This window comes from Athene cunicularia (genome assembly GCF_003259725.1).
Source record: "Athene cunicularia isolate RWA chromosome Z unlocalized genomic scaffold, athCun1 chrZ_part3, whole genome shotgun sequence".
Lineage (NCBI taxonomy): Eukaryota > Metazoa > Chordata > Aves > Strigiformes > Strigidae > Athene > Athene cunicularia.
The window spans coordinates 4620130-4630960 of NW_020799144.1; the positions used below are offsets into that span (position 1 = coordinate 4620130).

Genomic DNA, 10831 nt, shown 5'->3' on the forward strand with positions numbered 1-10831 from the left:
CATTCCTGCTTTCCTGAACTCCGCCTGCAATATCTAGAGGAAAGCAGGCTCACATTGTCTTCCACAGCTCGCCCCAGGAAACATGATATCATTCTCAAACAAAAGCGGGAAAGCTGACAGATCTATTGAGATGGGTGTGACTACAGCACACACCTCACTGGTCGGCCCCTGTGGAAAAGGGGGACTGACAGCTCTTCAGGACTGAGCTGTCTGCATTGTCCATGTTTATAGATAATCTCTGCAGCCAGCTTGTTTTTCTGTCATACTTGTGACTTAATGAATGTTGCTTGCTTTCTGTGTTAAGTATGTTACCACAAAAAGAAACAAGAGATACAAGGAAAAAGAGTTGGGGTAACTAGACTTTCTTTTCTCCATCCATAATGCTTACGCTACCCAGGCATCTCCTTAAAGTGTAAAGCTGTAAGTGATTTGAGGGCTAGATAGGTTGAATCAATATGCAGCTAAGCAATCAAGAAACTTAAGACACAAAAGAGGAATTGGTGAACAATATGCAGCCCATTACAGCTATGGCTAGATAAGAATACTTATAAACATGCATTCAACAGATTTTAAACTTTTTTTTTTTTTTTCAATTTTGAATCTCTAGTCTTTTATAGACTCCAAAAGTAACATCTCAAACTCATTTCTTAATAATTCACTTTGCTGTTAACACGCTGCTAATCAAGAAGATCTGGAAATTGTAAAGTGAGTTACATGGCAATGAGGACTTCTGCCTTTTCTTGCTACTTTGTGGTTTTCATTGCAGCACAATCAGTTTTACAGCACCTTACCTAGATGGACTAGAACAATTTATGCATGTATTAATTAAATGTTTAGGTGTAAGCCAAGAGTCTAAGGTTATTATTTGAGTTGCATTTCTTTTTTACAGATTTTGCTTGGTATCTTATCCAGAAGAAACTGTATGGACAATCAAAATATGGATGGTAAAAGCGATACTAAAATGCTGAGCAACTAAGAATCAGATGGCAGGAGCGCAGGCTTCCTTTGGGCTCTGTTTGTGATAGCTACAGCAAAACATCTCTAATGTTAAGAGTCTGAATACTATAAACTACATTTTCATAAGTATAATATTACTGCATACCTTTCTGCAGGTGTCTCGTGACTAACTTCTGACTCCCTGAACTACTGACATTTGCTGGTAATAATGAATCATTCTTTAGCTGTATTTGAACTATTATTAACTGTTCTTATATAATGCACTTTCCTGCCCTTTTTCTCCACTGACTTTCATCTAGATTCCATACGTGGAATCTTGTCTAAAATCTAAAATCACATACTGGAATACTTATAAATGTCAACATTTTCTACTGCACAAACAGTTCATAAAGTCAGTCACAGAAAAAGTCAACATTTAATCTGTATGTAGGGCAGATATTCTTGGGGAAAGACACCAATGAATTCGGTGAAATGAGATTTATGGAAAAGTTAATACCATTAGACAGAAGAGAAACCTTGCTGTAGTGTGCACATGTGTCAACAAAGAACTTCAACAATTAAAAAGAGGTGGCATCGGATTCTACAAGTAGTTAAATCCTCCCCAGCTCAGCCACAGTCCTGCCCTCACTCCCCCTAAGAGTGCTGCACAGAGGTAAGTAGACTCACTGAAACACACACAAGTATTTGAAACAATAAAGGTAAAAGTGCTGGAGTAAGGAGTAGGGAGTCATGTGTTTCATCTGCACAGTGCATGAGAAGCAAGAAAGACATGACAGGTTGACTATAGATATTAAAAAGGCTTACCTGAAATCATCAGGCTGAATCCATAGAGAACTATATGTGCTAAAGGGTCCATGCTTTCCAAAATATATCCATCCAGTTCTTACAGTTGCTCATGGAGTATCCTTTTCTCGGGGTAGACGTTTACCGGTTGCTCTTCTCCTGCATGGTATGCTGTTTACAACTCAGGCAAGAAATCGTAGCACTGGCGCAGGCTGGAACAGTCTCATTGCTGTCTGAGTACAGGGAGTTTAAGTTCCTTTTTCCTGTTTCCTTTGTAGATTAGGATGGGAAAGGCAGGATCTTAAAGGCATTTTTGTGTCAGCGGGACTGCAGGGCAGTGCAAATCCCGTCCATCCAGCAATGCATCAGAACAGTTATCTGGAGCTGCTGGAGAAGTAGGGGACTGCTGTTGGTCATCGTCAGCAAAATAGGAACAATGATGGCATCTTCCAGTAGGCGGGAGAGTGCAAGTAAAAAGTCCTCCACCTAGGTACAGTAGGTAGAAACTGTCATCCCCTTCTTAAAGTACAGCTCTGCTAATTTCTCAGGGTGCTATCATCTTTTCTCTTATTTATTTAATCCACATGTAAGCTGCTGGCTGCAATGCATTCCAGCACACAGTAATAGAAATACGAAGTAAACAGCCACAAAACAGCCAGCTGAATCCAGTATAGACCAAAGCCAGTCACAATCCAGCAAACTATTCCATTAGTTCATGTGCTTTACTGGGAACAATTTTTCTCTATGTTTGACAATTGGAAACAGACTGAAAACTTGTTGCAATAATAAATTGCACCCAGAGCTATTATGATTTCAGTGGGATCAAAATGCCACATCACTCAGAGGGGGGTCTCAAAACTCAGAAGCTAAAAGAAAACATCAGGAAATAATACAAAGAAAGACACAAAAATTAATGAAATAAATGAAAAGTCATCACTCAGCTATATAAACAGAATTGCAAATAAAGGGCAATCTTGTTTACCACTTGACTAAATATAACTGATGAAAATGTAGTATTTGAAAATCCTGTAGTTCTGCCAAGATGCTAACACCCAGAATGATTTTAATCCTTTAGTGTGAGGAGGAGAAGGCTGAGGGGAGACCTCATCACTCTCTACAGCTCCCTGAAAGGACATTGTAGAGAGGTTGGTGCTGCTCTCACAGGTGATTAGGGACAGAACAAGGGGGAATGGCTTTAAACTGCAACAGGGAGGTTCAGGCTGGACATTAGGGAAAATTTTTTCACAGAAAAGTGGTCAGACAGAGGAATAGGCTGCCCAGGGAGGTGGCAGAGTCACCATCCCTGGATGTGTTTAGATGAGCTGTTGGGGGATGTGGTGTAGGGGAAACTTTATAGAGTGGAGCTGATGGTTGGACTTGATGATCCCAAGGGTCTTTTCCAATCTGAATGATTCTATGATTCGTGACTTTTACAGAAGTATGGAAATGTGAATGTTCAGCATCATTTTGGAAATGGGGTATGGGTTGATCCTACTTTGATTTAATTTCCATAGGAGGACCCTTTAGCCTTTGATTGGTATAGATTGCACAGACAAAGTCCTTTACACCCAAGACCTATTGCCATGTGGACAGAGGGTGTCACCTACAGCAGTTTTCAATGCATTAACCCAGAGCTGCTCTTTACATGTCACCCGTCCCACCCTCTCCCAATATAGTTGAAAGCCAAACCAAGTAGGAACTTAACCTGAAAGTATCCTCTGGAGGCAAAATCACAGTGTGAGGCCCAAACACTACTAAAATTCAATTTTGAGACTTAAAGGAGACAGAAGATAAGATATTTACTTGGTCTGGTTCTAGATCACAATACACACATGTATTTTGTTCACCTTTCATTTTTGAGAACATTTTCTTAGACGTGAAGAGGCAGTGATTATGCACATTCCAATTGCATGTTAACCTTTATAAGCCTGCTGGTATAGGCCCCTCTAATATCAGAATACTTAGTGTATTACCAGATACGCTTATCATAATACCTATCTTGTGGATAACCCTGCTCTGTTGCTCATTTAACCTACATCTAACGTGGTCTTCTTTTATTTTTTTTTTTTTCCCCCAGTGTCTTTCAATTTCCTGAGGTGTGGGGGTGTTAAACAATTTCAGTCAAGGCTGTGGTTCTTCAGATAATTATTGTGAGCTTAGAAGGGTTTTTAAACTTTTCATTTAATGCCACTCCTGGGGCATAAACAGGTCACTGAGAAGAAATGCATCATGTCTCCTTGTTTAATGTACCTAAACACAAAGCAATACATATTGACTGCTGCTGACTGGTTTTGCAGTATGCATAACTGTCCAGGTCAGCTATTCATTATGTGCTGAAGAATCATCTTGTGCCTACTGATCACCACATCTGCCATGGCAAGGTAGCTATCTCCAGGATGAGAGCAGACAGCCTAAATATGCAATACTCCACAAATACAAGAAGGTTGCAAAGACCTGCTGATGCCAAAAGAGAGGAGTTACATACTTACCCAAGTCAAAATTTGGTTCGGATAGCAGCCTCAACAAGCTCACTTATTTGTTTTGCATTTCATTTTATAATTTCATTTTTTAAGAAATAGTGAATAGTGTCTATGATTCAATAAACATTTACGTACTTGTTATGTGTAATAAGTGTTTATGCTTAGATTTGCTTCTATCTGGAAGACTTTTAAGTGACATGGTTTGATTATTGCTCCCACTGATCACGTATGTTTTGCTAGACTGAAATTTAAAGGATTTCACTATTCTGGCTTATTCTTACTCATATTTAAGTGTTTTCCAGCCTAACATTCCATATTTTCATCCTTATATTTCATATTATTAGATTATGAGTCTTTGTAAAAGTAGGTCTTATCAGTTTTCTGTCATGTGAACTAAAAACTCTATGATCTGATCATTCCTCTGATTACTGAACAACACAAGTGCACTAGAATTGTCTGTCCCCCCACCAAGCAGCAATATCATAGCAGGATACCGTGCATGAGCCCATCTCTTGCTATCTAGTCCTCTGCTTATGTTGATTGATCTGCAAACAAGATGCTTCTAAATCTCAGTCTGTGTTCACTGTTACAGAGCGGAGGACTTGGAAACAACCTTCTGGCAAAAACAGACTGCCAGCAAAAGAAACTGGGCTAAAAGTGGGGGTGACAGGAAGAGTAAAGTATGGTACTGAGTTACTCCAACTTTTGTGCATGTGGGGCTAATACAGCCAGTTGACTACTGGGCTGGCCAATGAGCCTATGGCACAGTCCTCAGGTGGGTATTAGATGTATTTGGGCCCATAGACTACACCCTTTGCTTTTCTAAAGCTACTTGGAAAGACTCAGAAAGGCTGTCCAACCTCATGACATTTCTAAAGTGTTCCCCTCAGGAACATCAGTTTTGCTGGTGGTTAACTGCTGATTGATACATACCAGCATTCACATCTAACTTAATGCCCATCACAATGGCATGCATGAATTTTTAAATTAGCAACAACAGGGAAATAAATTGCCTTGCAATATGCAAATATAACCCTAGCATTAAACATGGTTTTTCATAACTCTGTTTGCTGGAGGTTATTCTTATGATATGTCAAGTGCCCTGAACTCTTGACAGCAGGGTTTCCTCTTTAGATAAGCAGCACGCTTGTCTCAAGGACAATCCATTTATACATGCTGTAGCACATGGAAATATGTGAGGAGGAAAAAGAAACAATGCCACTCTGCACTTCTTTAATCAGGTAGATGTGTTAGCAGAAAGCACATATCCTCTTGCAGTGTCTGGCTGTATTATGCTTTTTGGAAACAAGCCATTACTTTGGCCTTGACATGATGTTAATATATGTTAGTAGGAGGCAGTAAAGGAACTTTAGGAATTATCACTCACAGCAATCAGCTAATGTGAAGTAGAGGCACACAGATTATGGAGTTTAAATTTCTTTTCTTAAACAGATCCTGTTGTCCCCTACAGAACAGCCTGTGCCACTGAGACCAACCACAGCCCCTAAGCCAGCTATTTTGGATCACATGGAAGTGAGATGTAGAAGCCAAGTGGATAGTCAGAGGACAGGTGCTGTTGCTGGTCTAAGTGGTCAGGTCGAGGACTATCTCTAAACAACGCAGTGGCAGTATAGAAACTGGAGGGAAATAAAAGTTTCTATGGTACATAGTTAAAGATACGTCACAGTAACATGGAAGGAACTGAAGGAGTAGTGACATTATAGTAAGTGGTTGTGAGAAACTTTAAGGTGGGGTAGAAAAGGTAGCAGAATCTGGGGGTTTTTTGTTGCAGCTCATTCTTTTGGCAGTCTGTGCTGGGGAGGTGCAGTAACTTCTTTTCTACTGCCTCTCCTGCATTTGCATACTCAAAAGGTAACTCAGACTGGTACACATGGCTATGGTCCAAGAGCTTCTCTTGTATTTTCAGGAGACCATAGCCTGGAAAATGGCTGAGTATTGAGCAGTCTACAGAACAGCCTTAGCCAAAGGGAGCTGTTACTTTCCAGTCTTCCTTGCTAGTGAAATGAAAGGGAATTTACCACAATAGAATTAAACACAGGATCTCATGGGAATCTCAAGTTTCTCTCAAGAAGAAAGTTCAGCTGTTGAAACAACACAGTACTTCAGGGCCTCTGTATCAGTAAAGTAATTGTGAAGGATATCAAGCTGTTTGATGAAGGTCTATAGTCTGGAAACTTTTACTTAGTGACTCACTTGTATTTTGTTAAAATAGGCTTCATGTAGATTTTAGACTGGTCTGTTGTCAGGAGAAGAACAAAACAATATTTTTTTTTTCCCCCCAATTCTTTGCTGACAAAAGGGACTGAGACTGATTTAAAATATGCTTGGAGAGTGCATGTAAGAAGTGAAGGTAAGAGCCAGCAATGGTGATGGCCACTGATGTCAAATGTGTATGTGAAGTCACATGAGTGAGAAGTTAAGCAAGCTAGTCATATGCATGCAGTTTGTATAAGAAGGACAAAACTGCATCCTTGTCATTGCTTTTTGAGCCCATTGTTTTCCTACTTTAGAGCATGTCTGCTCCAGTTTATAAAAGATCTGCTAAAACAGGTAATTCTGAACATATGCTAAATTAACCCCAAACCAAGCTTTTGTTTCTCTACCAAGACTGGTTGAGGTTCTGGGTTCACAAATGTATGTGATGTTAGTACTTCTGCTGCCCTAAAGTCAAAAGAAGTCTGGAGATGAGTGAGATTCTCCAGCCTGAAAGAGGAATTGTTCAACAAGAGGTAAGCAGAACTTGTACAGAAACTAGAGATCACAGTTTTTCTTTTCTCTGTTCTGTCACTGCTTTTCTAGAGCCTGAAGGACAAATTACACTGTGTATTTATGTTTAAAGGTAATAACTGTAAATCTAAATGTTTTAAGATACTAGCATTGAATCCCCCCAAATGATGCACAGCAATCATTTGTTTCAATTGCTTAAAGTAGCCCAGCATTAACGAGACAAATTTAATATCTGTGCAGTTTGGAGAGATAAAGACTTAATTGTGTAAGCCATTTAATGCACGTGAAGTCTGCAGATCTGACTATTGCTGCTGTTTTCATCCATTAAGGTTACAAAAACTCATTCTTAAAATCCTCTTTGCAAGTCCCACTTTATTATGCTGAATTAATCTCACAGTTAATGTGTTTCTAAAGGTAATTTTAATTTGATGACTGCATCATTTAACTTTAACCAGCATTCAACAAGTGCAATTTAGTTGCTATCTACCTGTTTCTGCTTCCAAATGTATGAAATGTATGTCACAGTGGAAATCTTGTTCTGATGCAGGAGAGCCACACCTGCACTGCTGGGGACCTACTGTGTAACAGTTTCTTCTGGTGAATGCTCCAGCTTTAACTCCAGTCTTCCTGCTGCATGAGAGAAAGATTTCTAAATTGCTTGGGGTTTGGTTGTTTTTGTTGTTGTTGTTGTTGTTGTGTTTTGTTTTGTTTTGTTTTTGTTTTTGCTTTTTGTTTTGTTTTTCTTTTTTTGAGAGAGAGTGAGGTTGAACAATACAATGTTAGCAATTCTTGAAATATGGAAGTGTGAAAGACATGCATGTCTCATTTTAAACTGAGACGTTAAAAATGTAGATTTGCATATCGGTAAAGAACTTCAGTAATTTTCAGCTCAATAATCCTAAAAAAAAATATTAAATACAGCAAACCTGTACACAAGTCCAAGCCATTAAACAGCCCCTCTTCATTTAATTTGGAAGAAAAAGAACAGGAAGGATACCGAAAATCTGAAGACTTGATTTGGAATTTTGTTTCTCATGCGTTAACTGTTGGGGTAACTGAAACTACTGATAATATCTATCATCATTATTTTCTTTTTCTTTCTACCTTTCAGAGGTGCTGAGTCCTCCTCAGGCCACTCAAAATAGTATTTGTAGGCAAACCTGTGTTCTATGTAGGAGACAGTGGTCTTGCACCTTATTTATCCTTTGCTGCACGGAAGAAATCTTGGGCTTGATCCAAAGATACCAGTGCTCAGTGAATCAAGGCCAGTCACTTTAAATGAATGCAGCTTTCAAGGAATTAGCTTTACAAGAGGAAACGAGAGCGGATCATTTTACATTTCTGGCTCATGGTTTTTTTTTTAAATGTGGGAGGCTTCCTACATTTCACACATTTGGCATGTTGTCCTGTTAGTCCTCCTTCCTGAAAGAAGAACCTGCAAGTGTAGACCGCAAGTCACGGCAAGGAACATTTCTCCCTCTACTCCAAACTTCTGCCAGTTCCAATGAATGATTGATCAAAGCTGGTGGAGTTTTCACCTGCAATATACACAGCATTCAACATTCAGCTAGTATTGACCATTGTGCATGTGTTCAAGTGAACTGTGATTTTATGATCTCTCTCAAAATCCAAAGGTTTTTTTTCACTCCAAACAATTGCCATGTCCACCCCACCCAGATGCCTTATCACTATGAGACATGTTTCTGAGGAGTTCACTTGAAGCAGATATTTTTCAGAATAGCTATAAAGTAAGCACTTTAATATCTTTGTCCTCAAACTAAGATATTCTTATGACTAGTGCCTTATCATAAGGTCTGCTTTATGCCTTGTATTTTTGTTCTACATTTGCAGCAAAAAAGCAGAAGTGTACTGAAAACTTTACAACAACTTCACTTTGGAAACATAAACTTCCAGTTGTGTAACAGCACATCACAGCACTAAGCATTAACATTGACTAATGCTGTCAGGTAGAAAGAATTAAAAACAAATCTCCGTGTTCTGCCTGTTTGGAATTGCTCACAGGAATGCTGCATGTTGTCCTCTATGCTCACTAACTCAAGGAAAAAATAATCTCATTTTGAAAGAAAAATAAGTTTCTTTGATCACAATGAAAAGCAGTGAGGATAAGATGAAGCAGGAAGACCAACAAGAGGATTAACTCTTGCCTGCAGCAAATTGGCCTGGAGATATGATGATATCCATACACACGGCAACAAGGTGCAGTGTCATCCCATCATAAGGTGGGAAAAATAACAGTCATTTCTATGCTCATCCTCATTCAGAGCACAAATATAACAAAGAAATAACAGACCCTTTTGCTGAAGATTTTGAAATTAAAAGCTTATTTCCATGCAGTGTGCCAGTGAAGTGGGATTTGGAGTGACAAACAGTGTCAAACCTGGGATGCTAATGCCTTAGTGGCATCTTCCTGGAGGAGGATCAGGTTAGGGAACTTTTAAACAGACTGGACATACATAAGTCCATGGATCTTGTTGGGAAGTACCATGTGCAGAAGCAGCTGGCTGATGGCATAGTGAGGCTATTTTGTCACGGTGATAGAGAGAGGCTTCTGAAGATGGAAAGAAAGCAAATGTCACTCCTATCTTCAGGAAGAGCAAGAGCAAGCTGGGAACTACAGGCCAGTCAGCCTCACACTGATCCCTGAGAAAGTGATGGAGAAACTTACACTGTAAATAATTTCCAGACACATGAAGGATGGGAAGGTGATCATGAGTAGTTAGCAGGATTTATGAAGGGGAAGTTATGCTTAACCAACCTGATAGCCTCTCACAATGAGGTAACTAAGTGAGCAAGGAGAGAGGTGTGGATGTTGTTTACCTCAACATTAGCAAGGCATTTGACATGGTTTCACATAAAATCCTCATAAATAAGCTGACAAAGTACAGGTTAGGTAAGTGGACAGTGAGGTGGCCCGAAAACTGGCTTGGGGCTCACTGTGTGATCAGTAGCCCAAAGTCAAACTGGGGGCCAGTCAGTAGTGGTACCCCAGGTGTGGACACCTGTGCCAATAATGTTTAAAGTTTTTACTAATGACCTGGATGATGGTCAGAGAACACCTTCAAGAAGCTTACAGATGATACAAATCTGGAAGGAGTGGTTGATGCACCAAATTGTCGCGTCCCTGTTCAGAGGGACCCACAGGCTGAAGAAACGGGCAGACAGGAATGTCACGAAGTTTCACAAACAGAAGTCCTGCTACTGGGAAGGAACAACCCAGGCACCTGTATACACTGGGAGCCGAGTGGCTCAAAAGCAGCTTTGCTGAGAAGGACCTTGCAGTCCTTCTTGGTAGACACCAAGGTGACCAAGAGCCAACAATGCACAGTAAAAAAGGCCAACAGTATGCTGTGGTGTGTTAGGGAGAGCATTGCCAGCAGGCTGAGGAAGGTGATTCTTACCCCTGCTCAGCCCTGGTGAGACAGGTGAGCAGAAAAGTTTTTAAATTTCTCCACCCAATAAATGCTGCCACTTAATGTCATCTCAGTTTGAAGTCACAGCATAAAATGGATAAAAGATAGACTGGGTAGAGAGACCTGTGTTACTGAGTTAGTGTCGATATACATAAAGGAGCTTTGTTGAAAAAATGATCTATGTCTGGCACTTAACCTTGTGTTTAAAAAGAAGAGTTAAAGGTTATATTCACTGTGACTTTAGGAGCTAGATATGGATACAATTTACTCAGATCACTCCTGGGAATGAATTATTAGAGGGATACTAAATGCCTGCTGCATAGCTCACCATTTAGAATCCATACAGTCCTCTTCAGCCATGGGTATTATGACCATGATACAGAACCGTAAGGATGAACAGTTAAGAGGAGGAATGATGGACGAGATTCTCAG

At 39.9% G+C, this 10831-nt stretch overlaps 1 protein-coding gene across 2 annotated transcripts in view; it reads right to left on the reverse strand.

The window, feature by feature from the left end:
* TEK (TEK receptor tyrosine kinase) overlaps positions 1-2249 on the reverse strand; it is a 42239-nt gene extending 39990 nt beyond the window's left edge. For both annotated transcript variants that reach the window (XR_003400201.1, XM_026866699.1), the window contains exon 1: positions 1762-2249. Coding sequence is in view for 1 of the 2 variants with exons in the window: in XM_026866699.1 (XP_026722500.1) it covers positions 1762-1813 (52 nt within the window). In the remaining variant the exon portion in view is untranslated. The remainder of the gene's footprint in view (positions 1-1761) is intronic.
* Between the last annotated feature and the right edge of the window lie 8582 nt (positions 2250-10831).